Source organism: Pan troglodytes, chromosome 6 (genome assembly GCF_028858775.2).
Source record: "Pan troglodytes isolate AG18354 chromosome 6, NHGRI_mPanTro3-v2.0_pri, whole genome shotgun sequence".
NCBI classification, from domain to species: domain Eukaryota; kingdom Metazoa; phylum Chordata; class Mammalia; order Primates; family Hominidae; genus Pan; species Pan troglodytes.
Window position 1 is genome coordinate 138,568,578 of NC_072404.2, and position 25,419 is coordinate 138,593,996.

The 25,419-nt window shown below is 35.2% G+C and overlaps 1 protein-coding gene across 3 annotated transcripts in view; it reads right to left on the bottom strand.

Annotated features, from left to right (window-relative positions):
• Positions 1-25,419, bottom strand: part of SLC13A1 (solute carrier family 13 member 1) — an 89,276-nt gene that overhangs the window by 45,630 nt on the left and 18,227 nt on the right. For 2 of the 3 annotated variants that reach the window (XM_063815556.1, XM_016958087.3), the window contains 5 exons: positions 20,813-20,941; positions 11,619-11,755; positions 9,008-9,195; positions 8,364-8,421; positions 8,234-8,282 (listed from right to left, as the gene is read on the bottom strand). In XM_063815556.1, coding sequence (XP_063671626.1) covers positions 8,234-8,282; positions 8,364-8,421; positions 9,008-9,195; positions 11,619-11,755; positions 20,813-20,941 — 561 coding nt within the window. The remainder of the gene's footprint in view (positions 1-8,233; positions 8,283-8,363; positions 8,422-9,007; positions 9,196-11,618; positions 11,756-20,812; positions 20,942-25,419) is intronic. The other variant, XM_009454117.4, reaches the window with a different exon arrangement.

Consider the following 25,419-nt stretch of genomic DNA (forward strand, 5'->3'; position numbering starts at 1 on the left):
GGGCACCTGTAATCCCAGCTACTCAGGAGGCTGAGGCAGGAGAATCGCTTGAACCCAGGAGGCGGAGGTTGCAGTGAGCTGAGATCGTGTCACTGCACTCTAGCCTAGGTGGCAGAGTGAGACTCAGTCTCAAAAAAAAAAAAAAAAAAAAGCTGGTCGTCCTGTATTATCAGCAGACAAATAAACTCAAAGACCAAAAAAATTAAGATAGATGAAGAGGTGCACAGCAAAATGATAAAAGGTTAATCAATCACACACACAGAAATATTCTAAATGGGTTCAGAATAACATAATTTAACAATGCAGAGGAACCAAAACGGACAGAAGTATCAGAAGAAATAGAATACCCACATGATAGAAGGAGAGTTTAACAAAACAGTCCCATCAGTTGCTGAATAAAAAGAGACAAAACTTGGTCGGAGCACAGAGATTTGAGAAGCACAACTAGTAACTTGATCTTACAGAGTTTTGGGAAACATCGAACCTAATTAGTTAAAAATGTACAATTTGTTTTAAGCACAATGAAAAATATTTATTATAGCTGACTATGTGCTAGTCCGAAAAGCTGCTTTAACAAGTTTTAGAGAACTGTTATATAGACCACAGTTTCTGACCGCAGAAAAATTGTTAGAAAAAATTTAAAAGTAGCTAAAAATCTAATTTATTTTAAATTTCAAAACACATTTCTAAGCATCTTTTGAGTGAAAAAAATCTAGTATAACAGAAATCAGAAAACACAAAACTGAAAAATATGGAAAATAGCTAAAGTAATAGAAGCAAATTCATATCCTTAAATCCTTACTTTGGAAGAGAGGAAAAACTCAAAACTAATAAGGTAAAGGTCAGATTTTAAAAATTAGCAAAAGAGCAAGAGCATAAATACACCAACAAAGTAGACAGAACAAAGTAATAAAGAAAACTATTAAAAATAATATGAAATATACATTAAATAGAGAGGGTGAAAGGAGTCAGAAGTTGGTTCTTTGACAAGACTTGTAAGACTAATAAAATAGACATAGTTTGGAAAGATTATTTGAAAAATAATCTTTAAAATACAGATTTAAATAAAATAAGATAAATAAAGATTTACATTAAAAAAGATTTAAATAAAATCTTTATTTTATTTAAATGAAATAAAGATTATTTAAAAATAATCTTCAAATAATCTTTAAAAGCACAAGGAAAATGTTAGAAATAAAGACATATAACTATAAATACTATAGAAATTAAATAGATATAAGAAAATATTATAAACAACCACACACTACTAAATTTGACATGGAACACATAAATTTCTTTTTAAAAATGCAATTGTTTGATGTTGAAATAGAAAATCTGAATACTCTTAAATCCAGGAAAGTAATAGAATAATTTCTAAGTACATATGCCTGCCACTTTCTCCTTTCCTTGAGCAGCTAGCTGCGATACAGAATGGACAGAGGGAGATGGGGAGCCATCTTGAACTACAAGTTTCCAGTGCTGGAAATGGCAGAGAAGAGATAGAAAGAGTCAGGGGCATGATGATGAAGGAGCCACTATACCAGCCTATTTCTATCTTGTTGAAATTGTTGCTATATTTGGTCTTTGCTGTGGCGACCAATCCATACCTTAACTAGTGCAAATGATAAAACAAAAGAAAACAAGAGAATGATTAACACAAAATTTGGACTATAGCTAACTTGGCAAGGGGGTGGGGGTGATTCTGTAAGGAAAAGAGATAGGCTCGTGTAGATTTTAGAAATCATTATGTTCTAGTTATTAAGCTGGGATGTGGTATACATTATCTTATTTTGTTATTCTTTAAAATATTTAGTCACGTTTTATGCAGGCATATATGCATGAAATATTTCATAATCAAAATACAGAAAAATCAATTTGGAGACAAATATATTTCTTTTTTTTTTTTTTAGAAAATACCACTAGAAGATGCATAGGAGAACACTGTTGAGTATTTCAAGAAATAAAATATAGTATTCAAATAAGCTATGTAGTGTGGGGGGCTTATTGTACAGTTAAAGAACAGATATCACCAATATGGCTGAGCTTATGCTATTTGCTAGATAATATTTCAATAACATAAAATGTGAAGAACTAGATTTTTGTATTTCATAAAATAAAGATATATGGGAGAAATGATATTTTCAAAAGTCAATAGTTTCTTTAATAGAAAAATGTTTTGTGAGACCACAACTAAGAATGGCCATCAATGGAGATAGCACTTTGACTCGAATAAAGGTTGAAATCTGGAGTGAGGTCACGTCCACAGATTGTTGCTGTGATTCCTAAAGGGTGTGTGGTAGTCTCCCTCTCTCTCCTTGCTTATGTCTTCTATAAACATTCTCTATAAACCACTGCATGAATAAAAGGAAACCCTAGGTTGAGTCAGGTAAGGGTTGAGCAGTACTAATTACTGCCTTTGCCATCCAATTTCTCCCAGTTTAGGAAAATAGAAGAATAATGAAGGAGAGCCAGCTTTTGTTTGTTATGTGATCTAAGCTAAAATACCTTTTTCATATCTGATCTAGGAGCCAGATATTCCAGAATTAATATCTCCTTATTTGGCAGAACTAATACCCCTAGTTTCTAATATTATGAACCATGTTTATTACTGTACTTACAAGACTCCTTTGAATCTTTGGAGAACATTAAAAAGTGTTGTCTTGTACAATTGGATTTCAACCATAAGGATTTTCACCCCGAAACTAAACAATACCTAATTAAAAGCAAGATGTAATTTATTCAAGGATATTTTTACTTTGAACTTTTCCCTTTGAGGAATTACAACTTATATTAAACTAATGAAAAACAATTATCTCAGATTTTTCATTAAAAGTATACTGATTTTCCAATCTCTTTCATTTGTAGATGCCTGGAGGTTTAGAAATTGAGCTGATGTAAAACTCTGGGCTGTCTCTTTGAATGACATTAATGCTTGCAGGGGAGGGAAAGAACTAGCAACTTTATTCCTTCTTTGGTATCTACAAATGGATTTTCGGATACCTAGAACTCATTTCCCATGGAAATTGTATGCATGGTGATTGGTTTACCAGGTACCCCAATGGAACCTGACAAATATATTTCCTCAGGTACTGTCAGTGTAATTTTAGGAAATTCCTTTCTTCTCCCAGTATCTTTTCTTGTCTACAAATATTTCAGCTACTTTTAGGGGGTAATGTGGGATTTATGGGCTTGGTAACTATTCACCACTTTATTCTGGGCAAGTAGAGAGCTCAGTTAGTATTGGGGCCATAGCCTATAGTGAGAAGAGAACTTCATAAAAGTTAAGTCATGGGACAAATCTCTTTTTTAGATATGCAGCATAGGAAAGTGACTCTTTGATATGAATACTTCAAAATAAGGTCCTGGACTACTAAATATCCGTCATCTTCAACACTAACATCTAGTCTTTATCACACCAGCAAAATGATCATCGTTATTATCTGTATGAGAATTTTGCAGTTCCATTAACAAGAATTTTAGAGCTGATAAATTTTAGTTACAAACCATTTTTTTGTCTTTCTACCCAAAATGAAACCAGTCTGATCCATAGTGTTGACTTTAAATGTTTATCAGTTTGATTCTTTGCTTGGTGTAGTTTATTTTTTTAAAGCAGCCAAAAATAATAGTATTTAATGGTTCTGTTGTCCATAGTGACTTCTCTGAATTTTCCCTGATGGTTAACTAGACACTGGAAACTTAGTGTAGTTTATGTACAACATGAGTTATTTTACTCTAATTGTAATCATTTGATAAAAATATTACTGAATTTATTTATTCAACAAGCAAATATTTACTATTTACAGCAGTCACTATTCAAGATATTTGTGATATGTACTAGATGGACAAAAATCTCTGCCCCATGAACCTTGCATTTTAGTGGAGAAAGAAGACAATGAACAAAATAAATAAAAATTAAGCAAATTATATAGTCTGTAAGAAGGTGATACATGCTTTTGGATAAAGTAGGGTAGAGTCAGGAGGATTAGGAGGAAGGATATGGGATATGGTGGCTGCAGTGAAATAGGGAGATTAGGGTAGGTCTTGTTGAAAAGGTGACATTGAGCAAATGTTAAATGTATATTTCTTAACTAATATTACTGTCATTGCTAAATACAGAATTTATTTGGGGGCCATTATTATTTTTTTCTACTTGAGAATTTTCTACTTACTACACACTAAACTTTATATGGATCAGTGTATGTTATTGCCTTTGGGGAGAAATATTATAGTTCTAAAAACTGAAGTAAGCTTATTGATCAGCTTAGATTAATTTAATTATATTAGTAAAGAGATTTTAATTAAATTTTTAAAATCTTTAGTTTTGTACTAAATAAATGGTGCTTCAAATGAATCAAATTGTAATAATTTCATTAGAAATAAAATTTATTTATTTTATTGCAGGAACATAGCAAAATTGTGCAGATTACCAAAAAAAAGCTAAGCCTTTTATTTTATTTCTCTTCCTTTTTTTCATTTTCATTTTAGGTTTTGGGGGTGCATGTGCAAGTTTGTTATATAGGTAAACTCATGTCATGAGTGTTAGGCAGTGTTGAGGGAAATTCATAACACTAAATGTCCATATCAAAAAGTTAGAAAGACCTCAAATTAACAACCTAACATCACAACTGAAAAAAATTAGAGAAGCAAGAACAATCCCAAAGCCAGCAAAAGAGAAGAAATATTCAAAATCAGAGCTGAACTGAAGGAAATTTATCTTCTCTGAAATTTAATTTATACCACTCTCCCCAAAAAAGGAGTAATATTTGTATTTTTTTTGACTTGTAGGTCAAATTCAAAGTCAAACCCCACACGATTTATTTTAATTCAATAGAATATCCTACCTACTTCAAGAAGAAAGCATAAGATCAAAAGATTATTAATATAAATATTTTATAGCTAGATGAAGTAGATATACATTCTTCCATATAATCAGTGTTAAATTATATAGGGTAAATCTATCAAAGAACAGCTGCAGTTTATTATAATTGTAACACAAACTATATATACATTTATTCCTGAAAATATACCTATAATTGTTAAAAATCAAAACATATTATAAATGTATAATATATAAAATAATGCTTTCATGCATGTCTTATAAAGAATACTTTAGTGCAGCAAAAAACTATTCCTGTTTTTATATAAAGCTAAATTTTTGTGCATTGCATTCTAGAAAGACCATAGAATCAACATTCAAAAGCCTGGCTTTCCTTTCCTAAACTAAGATATTAATCTTTATTGCCAAAAATGCATCTCCGTTATCTTTTCTCTATTGAAAGATTATTCTTACCTCTGAGTTCTGCATTCTAATCAATGGCATCACAATCTACTGCTCCCTAGTTTAGAGCAGTGGAGGCATCTCCTACATTTTTTTCCCTCGTCCCCAATGTCTAATTAATAAAAAAGCTCAGTTGCTCAGTTAATCAAAAAGCTCACCACTGACTTTCAGGTTGTCCCAAAGGCAGAACTTATCATATTGCCCCACAGTTTTAAGGCTTTGCGTTTTCCATAAAATCAACTCTAAACTCCTTTGCATTGGATGAAGAGATATTTATAACCTGGACAAACCCATACAATAATTTTATTCCCCACAACAGCTCATCTCTAGCATCTGCATTGTAGAGGTTTCCTGAAAAAAACCATTCTTTACTTAGCTGGTTCTTTGAATTAGTTGTACTCTCTGATTAGAAAGTGTCTTCCTCTTTTTACTCTTTTGCTTTCACTCATTCATTAATTGATAAAGATAACTACTTATCGAATACATCCTTTGTGTCAGGCAATGGGAATGTGCCAGAGTTTAAAGTGCTGACAAGGTAGACACATTCTTGCATTCATGAGTTCACACTCTTCTGCTTGCACATGCTCTGGTCTTTCCAGACTCAAATGTCTTTACATTATACTTCCTCGCTGCAGTACTCCCAGATCAAACTAGTTGCTCCTGCTTCTAGAAGTGTTGGCATCTGTGCATGCCTTTGTTGTGGTACTTATGTCAGACAAATTTTTATAAGTCCGTCTTGTCCACTAGACTCTGAGCTGCTTACAGTAAGGAGCAGGTCTTTTCATCAAAAGACCTGCCTACAATGCCTGGGACAGTATTTGGATATCAAATCAATTTGAATGGTTTTGACTGAAACTTTAGGCCTTATGATAGAAAACTAGGTTTCCAAAGATGACCACAAGAAATTTACTGAATGCATGTATATTCTTTCTGTTTAGGTGTGACAATTTTCATAACAGCTTTTAAAGCCCATTTCTTTACTTTTTAAATTATACTTTAAGTTTTAGGGTACATGTGTACAATGTGCAGGTTAGTTACATATGTATACATGTGCCATGTTGGTGTGCTGAACCCAGTAACTTGTCATTTAACATTAGGTATATCTCCTAATGCTATCCGTCCCCTCTTCCCCCACCACACAACAGGCCCCGGTGTGTGACGTTCCCCTTCCTGTGCCCATGTGTTCTCATTGTTCAATTCCCATCTATGAGTGAGAACATGCGGTGTTTGGTTTTTTGTTCTTGCGATAGTTTGCTGAGAATGATGGTTTCCAGCTTCATCCATGTCCCTACAAAGGACATGACCTCATCATTTTTTATGGCTGCATAGTATTCCATGGTGTACATGTGCCACATTTTCTTAATCCAGTCTATCATTGTTGGACATTCGGCTTGGTTCCAAGTCTTTGCTATTGTGAATAGTGCCGCAATAAACATACGTGTGCATCCCCATCAAAAAGTGGGCGAAGGATATGAACAGACACTTCTCAAAAGAAGACATTTCTGCAGCCAAAAGGCACATGAAAAAATGCTCATCATCACTGGCCATCAGAGAAATGCAAATCAAAACCACAATGAGATACCATCTCATACCAGTTAGAATGGCGATCATTAAAAAGTCAGGAAACAACAGGTACTGGAGAGGATGTGGAGAATTAGGAACACTTTTACACTGTTGGTGGGACTGTAAACTAGCTCAACCATTGTGGAAGTCAGTGTGGCGATTCCTCAGGGATCTAGAACTAGAAATACTATTTGACCTAGCCATCCCATTACTGGGTATATACCCAAAGGATTATAAATCAGGCACATAAAGCCCATTTCTAATGTATTATTCTATAACATACCTGGCATACTGTTAATTTTTCATGTTTTAAAGGAATTATTTCTATCTCTGAAGATAATATCTTCATAAATATATATGCAATTCCCATCTTAAAAAATCCTTAATATATTCTGTAGCTAATGGCTTAAAACTTATCTTTGTATTCATTTTCTCTTTAGATAGAAATTGCTCTTTCCTAGAAGATTTCTGTAATTAACAAGAGGGTTTTCTTTTTCCTATTGAACTGCATGTTAATGCATTCCATGGCCAGATGAAGAAATATATGTCCCACTTTCCTATTCCTAATGCCATAGTTACTATAGGACTATTTCTATGTGGGATTTATTTTTCAGGTCTTGAGATATATTGCTCCCAGTGCAATCTAGTGTAGTATTTTTATATTGATTTATTCTGGGGAAATGAATTCTATGGGATAGTTTACAGAGATCTCCTTCCCTCTTTTAATATCTAGAATGGCTACAACTCCTCCACCTGTATTTGACAGAAGCAACTCATGAATTCTGCATTGATTTTTTTTAGTGGCAATGGAAGCACTAAAGATAACGACTTGTAATTACATGAATAGGAGTTGCTCCAAGTTCATAACCTGGAAGAAATGACGACGATGCCCATAATGAAAAGCAGGCTATTAGGCCAGCAAGATTTTAATAAGAAAAGGATAAAAAAAAAACCTACCTATCAGGTACTATGCTTATTACCTGGGTAAGGAAATAATCTATATATCAAACCCCCAAAACATGCAATTCACCTGTACTACAAGCCTGCACATGTACCCCTGAAACTAAAATAAAAGTTAAAAAAAAAGAAAATGAAGCAATATTCTGAGACTGGAATTATATTTCTTTAAACTACCTTGGCTAACTGCCATTATCCTGATCTGGTAAAAAGAGAAAATAATGATACTAATTTTCAGAGCCTAAAATGTTTCCTATCCAGATGTTGATTTCTGTCTGTTCATGAAAGTTTATCAAACACCATGCTACTGCTTAGTCAAGCAAAATAATTTATAGAAAAGGAAGAAAGCGGCAGGTTTTAAAATGCGTATGTATCTAACTACAGCTCTAATATAATTTTGTATATAATTATTTAGAAAGAATCAAATCTATGTACCTTTTCCAACTCCACCTTGCTTGAAATTTTCCCTGTATCATTATTGTATCTGAAAAATAAATTGATCCAGTTATAATTTTATTAAAATATAATTTGGAAAAATCCCAATCAAAATGTCAGTATTCCTTACCCTGGAACTGGTTTTGTTTTCTCTTTCCTCTCATTTATTTCATGTCCATTAACACTTTCTGTAAAACATTAAATAAAAGAAAAACAATTTAAATAAGGGATTATCATTGGGTTTGCCTGTGTGTGGATGTGAAGATGGAAGCATTAGTAGAAACTGAAAATAAAAAATTCACTGTGTACTAACATAACAGTCATCTTATTTTATAAATACAAATATCCTCCCAACACTTTTTCACTGCATCAGAGCAGTTAGTCAGAGCCAGAAATAATAACAGTGAAATTTGATGCTGTATCCAAATAGAACGTAGGAATTAAAGATTCCCAATATTATGCAGGAAAGCCATTTCAGTATAGGAAAGAGTAACCTGGAGGTCTACTGATAAAGACATGAGAGAGTGTTCCATCAGTCTGGCTGAGGGATAGAAAAGGCATTCTTCTTTTTGCAAGCAAATAGAAATGTAACAATTTAGGTAAAATATTTGTAGAAAACTATTTTTGTAGATACTGAGAACTATAGAGGGAAGAAAGTTAAATTCATATCATGCATGTATAGACGGTTAATTCAAAATACAACTTAGAATTCTTGAGTTTATGTCTATTGCTCTAATGACTAGACCCCAGATTGGCCATATCAACATGCGATACCATCAATTTCTAGTCCGTGGTTGGTTGATCCGTTGAAGTAAGTCATCTGAGTGGCCTCGACCTCTGCTTCTGCATTGATGATCTGCTGCACTACAGCCTCCGCAATGGGCATCACCATGGCAGCCGTCGAGGTGTTGCTGAGCCACATAGACAAAAAGGCAGTGCTGCTCATGAACCCCAGCGTCAGCCTGAAACCAGAGAGCCGTTATTGTGGAGCTGTGCTCTTAGCTTAACTAGCACCGTATTATTTAACTGGAAGATGTTTAAGATGTGGTTTGTGAGTTGGGAAATTAAGTCTTTCAAAACATGGAAGGTTAAGATTCTGCCCAGATGATGAAATTGGAGTACAGTGACAGCCAGGTAGAAATCAAAGCCATACATGTAAAAGTGGAGTTCTTAAGATTTGTCTCCCAGGGAACCATGCAAATTTTCTCTTCAGAAACAGAAAAATGATTAAAACTAAATGAACTGCAAGTTGGTTATATGACATAACAGCTTATAATATTACACCAATATCTGAATGCTCTTCACAGCTGACCACTTATCTTCAAATGCTAGTAAGACAAAACTGCAATCAACTTTTGAATTTAAGGTCCCTTATTTTTTCTTTTATCTTTTAGCCATAACTCTGTTTGTTCATAGGGGTGTCAGGGAGGTACAAGGACAAAGAAAGATTAATATTTATAAAACCTCTTTTTACTTGTTCACTATACTAGTTCAGTATAAGGTGGGTGGAGAAAATACAGTCATTTGCTAAAATGAGGTTTCTGAATTTTCTGAATATTCTGATTTATGCTCCCCTGAATCTGATATCCTTTCCTATTGTCAAGATCTGGACACACTACGTTGTCTTCTTTTATAAATAGAGTAGTTATTCTCCTTAAAAATAATATACCTAAGACTGCAAAATTTTAAGCCATATCTATAAACTTTCAAAGTCACACTTGGGAAAAAAAATGATCTCTTTTGAGTAGGCGGGCCTAGAAAATCATTCAGAAGCACACCTTTCTATATAGAGCAATTTATGAAATAATCTGACACCCTTTTAAAACAGATGTACAAGAACAACACCACACTGTAAGTTTCAGACTCAGATAAGGTGAATATTTTCAATGTATACAACAAAATAAAATAAAATGTATTAGGAATCTGCTTACACAATAAATGGTTCTTCTAAAAAAAAGAAAATTAAGAACTTTTAACTTCTTAAGGCATTGTCAAGACAAGAAATCTTTGTATAAAAAATGCCAGGATCAGATAAAGCTTCTGGATGGTGAAAATGCCTTAAATTGAAGAGCCACTTAGTGGCATAATGGACAGAACTTCTGCCCCACTGTGGAGTGCATTACATCATCCTCTGGAACAGTGAGCAGAGGGTCAGGAAAAAGAGATACATTTCTATAGCACCCTAAAAGGCATGGAGCGCCACTTCATTTTAAGAGTCAGATGACGTCGTTTTGTTTTTTTGTTTGTTTGTTTGTTTGTTTGTTTGAGACAGAGTCTCACTCTGTTGCCCAGGCTGGAGTGCAATGGCGCGATCTTGGCTTACTGCCACCTCTGCCTCCCAGATTCAAGCAATTCTCCTGCCTCAGCTTCCCGAGTAGCTGGGATTACAGGTGCCTGTCACCATACCCGGCTAAACTTGAACTCCCCACCTCAAGCGATCGCCCACCTTGGCCTCCTAAAGTGCTGGGATTACAGGGATGAGCCACCGTGCCCGACCGAGATAATGTCTTAATCACATATGTGTTATACAATTTTTAAGTAAAAAAAAATTGAAAATTTGTCTCGTCTGAGTCATTTTTTTTGTATTTAGCAAAACAATTTGCACCATAAATGAAAAACACAGATGTGTCTACGCCCTAGAATGAATTATGCAATATAAGTCAATACAATATTCTAATTTTCAAAGAAAGATGAGAAGGGAAGAAACATCTAAGGCTTTAATGCAAAATGCCACTATGCAAATGATTATGACACTGGAAATTTTCTTTAGCTTACATTCATGTTCTTAGCAAGAAGTGAAATAAAACCGAAATAGCCAATTAATTTTATCAGTCAGATGAGTGATTTCATACTCTGTAGATGAAATGTCTTAATTGATTTTTTCACTTCGCAACAGTTGGTTTAAAAAGAAAAATATTCACCTTGGAATTTTTCTGCACACATTTGTATTTTGTCAGTAATGTCTTTGTCTTTGGTTTGTAACATCCTCCCTGATGATAAAGGATGCTCTTGAACAAGTTCTGAATGTGTAATCAGCCAAATAAACAAGATCGGAGGAAAATCTACTCTGAAGTCTATCAATCTTGTCTGTTGAGGTTCAAAGCTTCTCTCAGCTTTGACTTCTATGATGCATAAAAGGTGAGAAAGTTGTGTGCACGTATTCCAAGCACCCTGTAATCAGACCTGCAGTGAAAGTTGTTTTTTTTTTTCCTCCTACAACTCAAGTACACTTTATATCACTTTCATATTTGCAGAGGAAAAAACGTCATAAGTCAGACTGTGATACAAAGAATTTCCTGGGTGTGAATTACTTATTTGATTATTTGCTCTGCACAAAAATGGTCTGTTCAGCAGGTAAACTGGAAGCAGTAAATGCAGTACTTACCATGCAGGATTTACACCAACCATCATCACCATTTTCAGAGCAATTCTCTTGTGCAAATTCCATTTTTCTATGGATGTTGCTAAACAGATAACTCCAATTAGCAGTAAGTGAAAATCCTTGAAATAAGCAGATGCCACCTGAAATAACAATTAAACCCGTGATTATTTACTTTGGTGGGGAAAAATAACATTGCACAAGAAAGACATTATTATGCTGCTCTTAATTTTGACCTTCAACCGCATAATCTTTCCATTTTGTTGAGAAAAATGTAGATGTGTTTGAATACAAATTTAGACATGTTCTATATTCTTACTCAAAAATGGTGTTAAGGAAAAGTATACCGAAAAAAGAGTACTCAGGGTTATTAAATAGCTGAGTAATATCAGGTAAGTGCTTTTCTATTGGGGCTAATTTGTTTATGCATCTATAGTGGAATGGCAATGACTGTGATTTGGGAATGTTTTCAATCAAGCTCCAACTTACTACTGTCTTCATCATGACCCATTATGCTGTAACTGCAGTCACACCTTTATATATTGAATGATTTTACTTTCAAAATTACTTTTTTAAGGCCAGGCATGGTGGCTGACACCTGTAATCCCAGCATTTTGGGAGGCCGAAGCAGGTGGATCACTTGAGGTCAGGAGTTCGAGGCCATCCTGGCCAACATAGTGAAACCCTATCTCTACTAAAAATACAAAATACTAGCCAGGTGTGATGGTGCATGACTGCAATCCCAGCTACTCTGGAGGCTGAGACAGAAGAATTGCTTGAACCCAGGAGGCGGAGGTGCAGTGAGCCGAGATCATGCCATTGCACTCTAGCCTGGGCGACAGAGTGAGACTTCATCTTAAAAAATAATAATAAAAAAATTATAAAACAAATACCCTCAAATGAGACTTAATATTTTAAGCAATTTTCAGTCAACACCATTCAGAGATTAGTAAAGGACCTAGAACTTTAAGCAATCATTTGCAGCAGTATTTCTTAAAGAATACTTTGAAATACATTAGGTACATAATCTTTTTTTTAAAAGGGTTGTGTAATTGATTAGGTTGAGAAAACAGAATTTTGAAATACTAGAACTTTCTCTCCTATAGGCCTTTGCAAAAACCTTTAAACAATAGTGTATAATGTCATTTTTAAAGAGGGGGATATCATATACTACATATTTTTCGGGTTTACTTAATTATTAAAAACTTATTTTTATTTAATTTTTAGGTGGAGCACTTCATGAGAGTGGTATTCAAGAGAACTTACTTTAAGAAGCACTTGGCTAAACTGAAACACAAGGCTGTGCTGAAAGAGGATTATAAGAGTAAATGCCCCTCTAAAAAAATCAAACAATAGCTAATAGAAGGAATGGGAATGTTGGAATAAAACCATTCTAATGTTACAAAACCACAAAAAGGAAAATCAATTCTTATGATAATTTTGCTATATTAAATTATATCTGCATTTTTAACATAACTTGCTAAGCTTGGCTTTGTTTCAATAAAGAGCAAAAATTGATAATTACCCTTGAAATTAAAAGTAGGCAAGTGGACAACTTTTATATTTTATAAAATGTTCATTTATGATGTCTTTCAAAGTTTATATCTATCTCTCTACATTTTGTAGTGATTGGATAATAGAAAATAATTATATCAATTTCCTTGCTGTTTCATTTATTACTCATTGAAAAATTATCTGTATGCACCAAAAATATTATAGGAGCAGAGTATACATTAAGAAATGCTTGATAAATTTTTCCCTCTTTGCACCTCTTCAATTCTCAAATATCAGGCCTTTCTAAATAGGTCCTATTATTTTTCTGTATCATAGAGCCCTGTTTGGTTTTTTCGTAGTATATACATTACGTAAATACTGTTTGTTTACGTGCTTATTGTTTTCTCTATTATACCATACATTCTGATGAGGACCAGGAATCTGTTTTGCTAGCCAAACCAGGACTCTATTTTGCTAACCATCACATATTTTGCACCTAGCATAGTGCTGGTACACAGTGGGAGAGCTTGGTAAATAGAATTGAAAGAATGAGGGAGAGAGGGACAATGAATAAGCTATGGTCTCTGAGCTCTTATATCCCAGTTTTCTACACTCTGTCCTCTACTTCCTAGTCTCCCAACTCTTTCAACTCTTACTCTAGGTATAAGTACTTCAGTATATTAATTTACCAGTGCTTCCAGAGTCGGGAAGCTGTTTTTGTTTTTTTTTTTTCTCCCTGGTTCTATACCTGCCTGTGAATTTTTTTTTTTCTAACTTTGAAAATCCAGTTATCTCGGTCCTCCAAAATGCTGGTATTCCACAGGGTTCTGTCCATAGTCTTTATAGTCTTCTTGTTTTATCCATCCAATGACTGAATTTGAAAGATTCAACTTTATGGGACTAAAATAATGCTTGGCACATACATGGGGGCACTCAATGAACATTTGTTAAATGAATGTAGACTACACCAAGATCTTTATTTCCACACAGATAAGTCTTCCGAGTTTCAGACTGATATGTCCAACTGTTCATTTCCATTTGAATTTCCCACAAACACCTACAATTCAACATATCCACAATGACACTTCTCATCTTCTCACTCCCCATCCTTCAAACACATTCTCCCTTTGTAGTTAATGTAAACATCTATCTACTCAGTTGCCCAAGACAGAGACCTAAAGGTCAGCCATGATTCCTTTTTCACTTCCAATATAAGTCCTATTATTCCTAGGTCCTTCATATCTTTAAAATTTGTCCCTTTTTCTCTGTTTACACATGACTACCTTGATTAAGTTCCTCACTATTTCTCACTTGGCTACTGTATGACCAATCTTTTTCTGATCCACTCCATACCATTGTCATAGCCCCTTTTCTACAGCGTAAATCTGATCACACAATTGTCCTTCTTATACTTCTTCAGTATAGTTTTTAAGACCTTCCCATAGTTTTAAAGACCAAATCCAATATTTTCAACATGTCATAAAAGACCCTTCATCATCTGGTCCCATTTCACTTCTCCAATTTAGTTTTTTGCCACTCCACCCTTCTTCTTCCTATGTATTTAGTTCCCCAAACACAGAACTGCTTTAACACTTGCTTGCAGTTTAACCTGGAATGACCCTCTGTCCTTGTCTTGGATACTTCTAGTCTTCCTTCATGGAAGATGTCAGTTCTTCTAAGATATCTTCCCTAGGACCCTAAACTGGATTAGATAATATCTCCCTTTTTATAGTACATCTTAATTTATATATTGATAATTTCTTCACTTATTTATCCCCTTTATTACACTAGATTTATCTTGAAGGCAAGATGTATCTTATTGATCATTGTATTTATGGACTTAGCACATGCCTGGCACAAACTGGCACTCAATGGATGCTAAATTTAATAAGTCCCTAGACTTAAAGAGCTTACAAGCTATTAAATGAGAAAAAACAAGTTAACAAAAAGTGCAATAAAGTATTATAGATGCTTGAATGATACCTCTCCAAAATATAATTGAGATTTTAAAAGTAAGTGGGGTGATAATTTTTTTTCCTAGAGAGATTGGGAAAGTCTTCTTACAGGAGCTGATCCTTGAGTTTATTATTGAAAAACGAATAAAGATTTAAGTTTTCATTTTCCCTTATCTCTTTTGCAGTTTGGCTCATGGAAATAAGCCCTATTGACTGCTGTGGTCTAAACGTTGGTGTCCCCCACCCAAATTCATATGTTGGCACCTAGAAGGAACCAAATATGTTCACTCCAACCTCTTGAATGGAATTAGTACTTTTATAAAAGGGGCCTGAGAGAGCTCCCTTGCCCCTTCCATCATGTGAGGATGCAGCAGCAAGATGCCATCTATGGAACACAGAGCAAGTACCATACACTCAATCTGCCAGTGCCTTGATCTTGGACTTCACAGCCTCCAGAACTGTGAGCAATAAATATCTGTTGTTTATTTACCCAGCTTAATGTATTTTGTTGTAGTAATCTGAATAGGCTAAGATACCCTGTTTTACCAATACTCTGAGAATTAAATGAAAGAATAAATGCAGAATTACTTAAAAATACAAATAAACACTTAGAAGCAAGCCATTATTAGTAAGTGATTAGACACAGAGAGAAGTCCAGGACTATGAGACATTCTTGCTGTTACTGATTTGGGTTATATGAGGAATTAGCATATTGTAGAGGGCCAAGCAGTAAATATTCTAGACTTTTTTGGCCATATGGTCTTCATTGTAATTATTCAACTCTGTCATGGCACAAAATAGCCAAAGGCAATAGTCAATGAATGACTATGGATTTGTCCTACTAAAAAGTTTATTTTAAAAATTAGGCAGCAGGCTGATTTGGCCTTCAGGCCCACAGTTTGCCAGTTTTCTCAATAGACCATGCAAACAAACTATAGCCTGCAGTCCAAATAAAATTAGTTGTTAAACTTAAGAAAAAAACTTCCCATTCTCTGTTTTCATTGTAGTACCTATTCTATGGTTTTCATCAGTCAGAATATTTGAGAAGAAACATTAGCCTCAGGCAGATGTGTTTGTTTATGGCCTACTTGTCCAGGAGCTAATAGAAGAAGGTGCTGTTGGTTTGTAAATTACACTGATAAATATAACTATTCTCAAGGCAAAATTGATATGTCAAATAAAATTTCTAATAAAATTTGATATCTATTTGCAAGATCAACATAGTTATATTTCTGTCTCAAAATAGGATTTCATCAAAAAGCATGGGCTTTTGTAATCAGAGCACCTGAGTTCTCTCTTAGTTATGTAATTTACCAGTTCAGCAACCTTTCTACAAATCAATAAATAGTTGTAAAAATTAAATATTACCTCACACCAACCTTGCAAATTAAATGAGATAATATTTTTTAAAAGGTGCTTTGTTAGTTATTAGGTTGTTTAGCTAAATCCAATAGTCAATATCTACTTTTCACATTAACTGACTTATCAGCAGATGTGACACACATAATCATTGCCTCATCTTCAAAACATTTGCTTCACTTGGATTCCAAGATCCCACACCCTCCTGGTTCTCCTCCTACCTCAATAACCTTTTCTTCTTAGTCTCTTTGGCTAGTGCTTTCTCTTCTCATTTGCCTCTTACTGTTATAGCTATGCAGAGGTCAGTTCTTTGTCCTCTTTGCTTTTCTATCTTCATTCACTCCCTGAGTGATCTCATCAAGTCTTAGGGCTTTAAATACCATCTATATTTTGATGAATCTCAGATTTATATCTGCAGATTAGCTCTCTCTCATGAACTCTGGACGCTTTTGTATTCAACTGCCTACTCAACATCTTCACTTAGATGTCTAATAGGTATTTCAAACTTTTCTGTCCAGCACTGAACTCTTAAGTGTCAGCCCCTTTCCTAGAGTAAGCCTGCACTTCCCATCTTCCTCCCATTTCAATTGATAGAAACTCCATTTTCCCAATTGGCAGATAAGCTGTGAGGCATCTTCGACACTTTTCTTCCAACCATATGCCATATCTAATCAATCAGGAAAGTTTGCTGATTTTACCTTCAAATTTTATCAGCAATACATTCAATATCTCTACTACTGCCCCTGGTCTGAATTACCATGGTCTCTCACCTACTGCAGTAACCTGCTACCTGCCTCTTTCTTTCTGTCTTGTTTCTCAACACAGCAGCCCAAATTATCCTTTTTAAAATCAAAGTTAGGTTGATTATTTAACTTTTGTGCTCAAAACTCTTCAAAAGATCCCATTTTATTCAATGTTAAAATCTTGCAATGGCCTACTTTGACCCTACCTGGTCCATTGCCTCATTACATTACGTACCTGACCTAATCTATTATTCTCCTTTTTAGTTACTCTCTTCCAATTACACTGCAGATATACCTGCAATGAGGTCTTTGCACTGGTTGTTACCTCTTCTGCAATAGTCATGCTCCAAATATTCAAATGGCTAACTCCTTCATTTCCTGTAAGTCTTTCTTCAGGTATCACTATCTCAAGGAGGTCTAACCTGACCATCTTATTTAAAACTACCATTCTCTGATCCCCATCATCCTGTTGCATCTTTTCCATAGCACAAAATTACCTTTCTAGCTCACTATACTGTATAATATTTCTATTTATCAGATATAGTGTTCATTGCCTCCTTTCCTCTAGAAAGACAGGAAATATTTTGCCTGTTTTTATTCATTGATATGTTCCTAAATCCCTGGCAGGGTACTACCATATGAATATCTGTTGAATAACTGAGTAAACACATAACATAATACCTATATCTCTCTCTTTCTCTCTCTCTCTCTCTCTCTATATATATATATCTCCATACATGTGTATTTTCACATTCATATATGTAAAATTTATATTTAAATATTTTTGATGATAATAATATTAATGCTTGTTTTGAAATATCAAATTGAACATACTCTAAATACTTTAGATTTCTGGTTTAGTTCAACAAATATGAGAAAAGTTTAATATTTGTTGATATTCTTCAAATACAGTAATGGGCTCAGCAAAATACCAGTATTTAGGATTGGCTTAATAAATAGGTAAAGTTATAACTGTGATGGCCAAAGAGAGAGGTGTTTAGGGCTCTAAACTTAGATGAGGGCATTAATGACATGGTATCCTACTCAGTGACAGATCTGAGATTCAAAGATGCTGCAGTGGGCAGGAATTATAGTTTAAAACTCTCAAAACAAATTTTAACTGGGAATATTAAACCTAATAAAAATGCTTGATACTTAGTTTGTATCATTGTTTAACCTACATTATTTAATTTGATCATGACAACAATGGGTTGTGTAGCATTATCACATCTCACTTACAGATGATAAGAATTATTAAAGGACATGATCATAATCCGTGATAAATATCAAATTTTAAGCTCAGGTCTTATGACTAAATCTCTAGCTCATTCATAACAGATTGTAGCTTTGGTCAGCTAACTTATTAGTAAAAGGTAAGTTACCCTGTCGGCAAAAAGGATCACAAGTCTGAGAACAGTTTTCTCCACTAAAAGTTCTAAGGACTATGATTTGCTGCAAGTTCCAGTTAAACTTACAAGGTGAAGAGAATCACATAAAGTTTAAAACAAACTTAGGCTGAAATGCCATAGGGAAGACGATAGGCTCATTCACCTTTGCAACACTCAGAATGTTTCTAGAATGATCTATTCACTTTTGTGAATGTATAAATAACATTGGCTAACATATATGGAGTACTTACTATGTAATGAAATTTACATTTATTAACTCATTTAATTCTTAAGTCTCATTGACAAACTAGAGTTAGTTTCAGGAAGAAAAAGAAGATGGTGGTGGTGATGGAGTTGGAAATGGCAGATTTGAGGATGGGAGTTGAGGTCTGGAAACCACTAAGGCTCAAGGTGGGAAGAAATAAGGAGGAAATGATATTAGTTTTCAAATTCAAGCAACATTTTCATGAAAAGAGCTAAGGTTTATTTATGAAATTCTACATGTTAGAAATAAGTTTTATGAGTCAGTGACTGAGTTTCAGATGTGGGCTCAATAAAGCTGAGTTACTTATGAGTTAAAATTATTCAAAAATAATATGTATCTCCTTGAAAGGGATATTAGAGGCCCATAACCCAGAAAGCTTTTAAACACCTTCTGAATGATTTCATCCATAAGAGATATTGGAGATATTGGATGGGATCCCTGTTCTAGGTGAGAAGTGACCAAGAAGAATTCCCTTTCAAGTCTAAGATTCTATGACTGTTAAATTAGTCTGGGGATAAAGGACTGTTGGGCAGGTGTCTGCAGTCAGAGTGATGCAAAATTGCCATTGGCACCTACAGTTTTGCTGCCTTTAGTCAGGCCCTTACACACCACAAAGAGGCAGACGTATATATCCTTGGCAGCTCCTACAAAGCCAGCCCTTCCCAGGCACCCTTCCCTCCTGCTTCCCTCTAATGTTTCTATGTCCCTTCCCATAACAGCTTGCTACAGAAATGCCCCATGAGTCCAGTGAATCTCACTTCTACTTCAGCCTCTTTTTAACAGTTAATTTAGTCAGTTTTATTGTTATTAAACCATAACAGACAAAGGTATAACTGTTAAACATACCTATCTCTGGACACAGAACCATCCAAGCCCATGGGACAAGGGTTAAAAATTTGACACCCTATTTTTAACAACTGATCAACCCCTTCTTTTTTTATTCCCGATATTGAAAGCCATATAGCATGTTTAAGCATTTAAGAAGCTTAATAGATTATAGCTCTGAGATTCCATGGGGCAGCAGAATGTCAGCCTGGAGGCAAGAGGAACTGAAGTACAGCCCTGGCCACTCTTCCAAATCAATGGCCATTAGAAAGAAAAGACACGAAGTTAGGTGGGAGGGGAAAACCCATTAAGAAAAGAGGATCAGAGAGGATAAGAAGTGCAAAAAGATCGACTGGGGCTCCAAAATCAGGAAGAAGGATGTGAAAATAAAGAAGGGAACCGTTCCTTTCACAGGAAGAAATGTAATCAAGGGTTAGTTAAAAAGAAAATGACAGACAGGTAAGCCTCAAGAGAGCAATGTTAGACCCAGGCAGAAGATAGAAGTCCAAAGGTGATAAATTGCACTGACTGGCATCTCGAACTTAACATCTTTCTTGAGATTGTTTCAGCTGTGGTTTAGATAGTTGTTCACTGGGTGGCTGGAGACTGGTTTCAATGCGTTTGGGAAACCAAATCCACTTTCTTCAGACGGGTACTCTTAGATTGTATAGAACAAATAAACACCTCTTAGCATGAATAAACTCCTCTCAGCAAGAACAAAATGGAGCTATACATAAACATTAGTTTGGCTTTATCTTTTGAAATGGCAGGTTTCTGGAAATGAAAACAGGGAAACTTTTTCTTCATTAAAAACAAAATTGTTTTTCCAACACCGTGAGGCTGAATTCTGCTGAATATAAAAAGCTTATGGAGGATGTCAACAAATTTCCCTGTTTTTGAGAGGGAGGCACTAGGCATAGATGTCAGTGAGAGAAGAGGGGACATACATTTCTCCCACTGACATGCATGACTCAAGAAGCTGCAGCCTGTGTTTGTTCTTTGAAGGTGGACACACATGCAGAATGCCAGAGAGGAGAAACAGTTGGAAGTTTGGGGGACTTATGTGGAACCTTACCAACGAGATGATTGCTCCCTTTAAAAATAACTTTTCTCAATGGAAATCTCAATACAAAACAGGAAATCAACTTATGACATTGGCAAGAGGACTTACCTTCTTAGAAGGCATGATCCCAAACATGGGTAACATTAAACTAGGTAGCAAAGCTGTTACCGACAGAGGCAATGCTTCTGTGAGCCAAAATGTGGCGACCACAAAGAGTGTGTAGGCACATTCTGCTTCCTGGTAAGAACAAATGCAAAGCAAATGGTGATATTATGAGGCTGGAGAAGTCAACATTCAAACACAAACATGTTTGCTTAATAGAGCCATGTCACAGAGAACGTAAGAAGATCTGAAGACCTCTGCATCTTTGAGTTGCCCTCAAATACTCATTTCTTAGAAGTTCTAAGAAGCAAAATTTAATAAACATAAAAAACTAAAGGGAGAAAAAAATCCCCATTCATTACATTTATTTCACATTTCCCTCAAAATAGATAATCTAGTCCATTTTCTTGCTCATATTAGTGTATATAGATGTTTCTACTCACTTTCCTTTGGCCTATAAAATGCACTCCCCCATACTTCCAGAGTACAGAAATAGCCAAGTTACAGCCTTTCCCCTGGGGGCAGAATACCTGCGTTTTAACTGCATTCCTTGGTGCCTGGTTGAGTGGGACCCAAGCACTCCTGCCTTCCTCTCCTTCTAACTAAAAGGGGAAAACCAACCTAGGAGAAACCTTTGCCGTACTGTGTCTCAGAGAAAAGACATGACAAGTTGTGTGGCATGGAAGAGCCTGAATGCTACTCTTAATAGAATCTGTTGCTTTGCTTAGTATAAAACTATAGGTTCATGTTTTAGGGCATTGTTAAGAGATGGTCAAAATTTATCATTATATTTAACTTATATAGATAACTTTGGTATGAAATCACCTGGAACGTTCTAAGTCTTTAGTAAAGGTTAGCAGCTATCAAATGGTGCTATTTTGCTCTCACAGTGCTTACTCTCTGCAAATTCTGAGTTGCATTTGAAAAATTTACAAAAACTGCTGTTTAGGTTGAATGAAGTTATTAAGCTTTTATTTTTGTCTGGCACTACTGCTGTCTGATTCGCCTGCCTCAGGGTGAGTCCTTGGGGCTTGGGATTTACTTGACCAGCATCCCTACACTTCCAGTGCATTTCTAAGATATCCTTAATAAGCCAGGATTAGGCAGTACCTTTATTGTGTTATCTATTTAAAGGAGAAAGAATGAAAGTGTTTTGATGTTGACAGTTTCATACAGAGTCTGCTTCTACCATCTTGATAAACAATAAAACAACAAAACAAAGCTGAGCCTTGAATGGATCTTCCTGAACAGCTCTAGAGAGAATTGTGTATACTAGCTTAAATTAAAATGCCAGCATGGAAGAAAGGTTGTGCATTTTCTCTTAATGAGAACACATGGATAGCCTGAAAGTTCCTGTTATGACTTTATGTTTTCCATCATACTTGTAAGAACCTAGGTTGCAGAGATAAAATGGACCACTTTTAATCTTGCTCTCTAGTTACAACTAGCCACTATCTTGATGCTATTTATTCCCCAGTCATTATATCTCTCAAATCTGCCCCTCCACCCACTTCCTCCACTGCAGGCAAGACTATTCCAATATCAGGTCACTTTCCAAGAATCCATTTTGTATTTGGCATTCCCTTACAGAAAGCCAGATACAGGTCTAGCCACCCTGACAACTATCTGGAGCACCAATCTATGAGGGTCTGCTAAAACATCAAACAATAAATAGAATACATGGTGCTGGCTGGTTCTGTTCACCATATACACCCCCTGCCTTAAGTGTTGAACATCCATGTCAACATGGGCCTTTGGGTGGAGGGTCATAGTCCACTAAGATGGCACAACTTTGGTGACAGAATAAAAAGCAAAATTTCAATAATCACATTATTACCTGGCCCAGAATACTTCCATATTTTAAGTGGCTCAGCCCTGACTGAAATCAACCAAAAGTCAGTGACTTTTAGTTGTTTATTGAAAATAATTGAAGAATCCTCATTTTGCATTCAAACCCACCTTCACTTTTACTATAATGTCTTATCACAACACCTCCTGACATCAATTTTCTATATCCAAAGAATCTTCTTTACACACTTCCTTGATATTTGAGTTCTGATCCTTGCTCCTCATAATGCATCCCTTTCTCTGAACTCTAATTCATAGTATTCAGCCAGTTGGTATACCAACAAGCCCCCAGATCCTTTATGTGCTATAGTTTCTACCTGTCTGAGCTCACATTCTAGACCCTTTGACCGTGTTTGATCATTTGGATGAAGCAGTCGCAAGCTGATGGCCAAGTCTAGCAAGGCAATTCTATATATTTGATTCACAGTGTTATAAGTCTATGTGCTTAATTTGAGTCAGGATTTACAAATCAGCAGATTAAATGTTAAAAAATAAAGTCTGAATTCCTGCCTTCTCTTAACAAACTGAGATATTTGGTAACATTGGGATGATTTTCTTCCATGGCAACGGTTCTCCAGGGTCACCTTTAGAGATTGACTTGTATTTTTTCAGTTCTATACAGTACTACTACATTACTTCACTCATTCTCTTACCTCCTCAGCTTTTGTCAGCATTTTAGTAAAATATCTGGTAGGAAAAAGGTTGCCTATTTGCTCCGCCTTTCAAATATTGCTTTGTCATTCAAGAATCAACACTTAGATTGTGCATTTGGACTTCTCCCCTCTCTGCCCCTCTGCCTGGTCTATGAACCAGCAGCATCAGCATAATCTGGTCACTTGTGAGAAATGTAGGACATCAAGCCCTTCCCCAGACACACTGAATCAATCAGCATTTTCAGGCTCACAAGGTGATTCTTATCTGGGTTAAAGTTCGAGAAGCACTGGGCTACATCCTTTTCCAGACCTTCCCTTTCATCTTTAAATCTGGTTCCATACACTTGCTTCCAAGTAGTTTCCTTTTGCCTAAGCTGAATCCCTGGATTCATAACCCATTTGTAAAACTCGTCTACCTTCTGATTTGCAGTTCAAATTTATGTCTCATCATGGAGTTTACCCTGAACACATATGTGCATTTTGTATTTTTTCCTAGGAGTCCCAGTGGATTATAATTGCAGCTAGCTAAAACATCATATCTGCATTGTCTTTGATAGCTGCCTTCCCAGAATTTGTGAAAATTGCCCCCTTTTTTCACATCTGAAGAAAACCAAAGGTCTGGAAAAGGAGGAAGACAGAGTTATTCCCCTCTGAATGCTCTTTTTTTAATCCTAATTTTTTTAATTGACATGTAAAATAGTATGTACTGTATTTATCATGTACAACATGATGCTTTGAAGTATCTATGCATAGTGGAATGACTAAGTCTAGCTAATTAATATGTGCATTACCTCACATCATTATTATCTGTGTGCTGAGAACACTTTATATCCACTCTTTTTAGCATTTTTCAAGAGTACAAAATGTTATTAACTACAGTCACCATGTTGTACAATAAATCTCTCAAGCTTATTCCTTCTATCTTTTGACTAACATCTCCTTAACCCTGACACCTGATCTCCCCAGACGCTGGAACCACAAGTTCACTCTCCACTTCTATGAGATCAACTTTTTTAGATTCCACATGACTGACATCACATGCTATTTGTCTTCCTGTCCCTGGCTTATTTCATTTAACACATATCCTTCAGGTTCATACATGTTGTAACAAATGACAGGATTTTCTTCATTTTATGGCTGAATAGTATTTCATTCTGTCTCTCTCTCTCTGTCTCCATGTGTGTGTTTGTGTGCAAGTGCATGTGTGAGTGTGTGTGTGTGTATACATACCATATTTTCTTTATCCATTCATCTGTTGATGAACACTTAGGTTGATTCCATATCTTGTATTGTGACTAGTGCAGCAATAAACATGGGAGTGCAGATATCTCCTCAACATACTGATTTCATTTCCTTTGGGTATATATCCAGTAATGACATTGCTGGATCATACAGTAGTTCTATTTTTAATATTTTGAGGGAATGCTGTGTTATTTTTCATAATGGCTGTACTAAGTTACATTTCTGCAAACAGTGTTCACATCCTGGCCAATGCTTGTTATAATAGCCATTCTAACAAGGGTGAGATAATACTCACTGTGGTTTTAGTTTGTGTTTCCCAGAACAGTGATGTCGAGCATTTTTTCATGTACCTGTTTGCCATATGTATGCCTTCTTTTGAAAAGTCTATTCAAAATTTTTTGCTTATTTTTCAATTGGGTTATTTGCTTTCTTGCTATTGAGTTGTTTGAATTCCTTATGTATTTTTGATATTAATCTCTTATCAGATGAATAGTTTGCAAATATTTTATCCTATTCTATAGGTTGTCTTTTCACTCTTGATTTTGTTTGCAGTGAAGAAGTTTTATTAGTATAATGTAATCCCATTTGTCTATTTTTGCTTTTGTTGCTGTGCTTTTGAGGTCATATCCAAAAAAATCATTGTCTAGGTCAATGTCATGGAGCTATTCCCCTGTTTTGTATTCTAGTAGTTTCATAGTTTTTGGTCTTACATTTAATTAATTAATTCATTTTGAGTTGATTTTTGCATATAGTGAGATATATGAATCTGATTTCATTCTTCTGCATGTGGATATTTAGTTTCACTAACACCATTTATTGAAGAGATTCTCCTTTTCCCATTGTGTGTTCTTGGCACCTTTGCTGAAAATC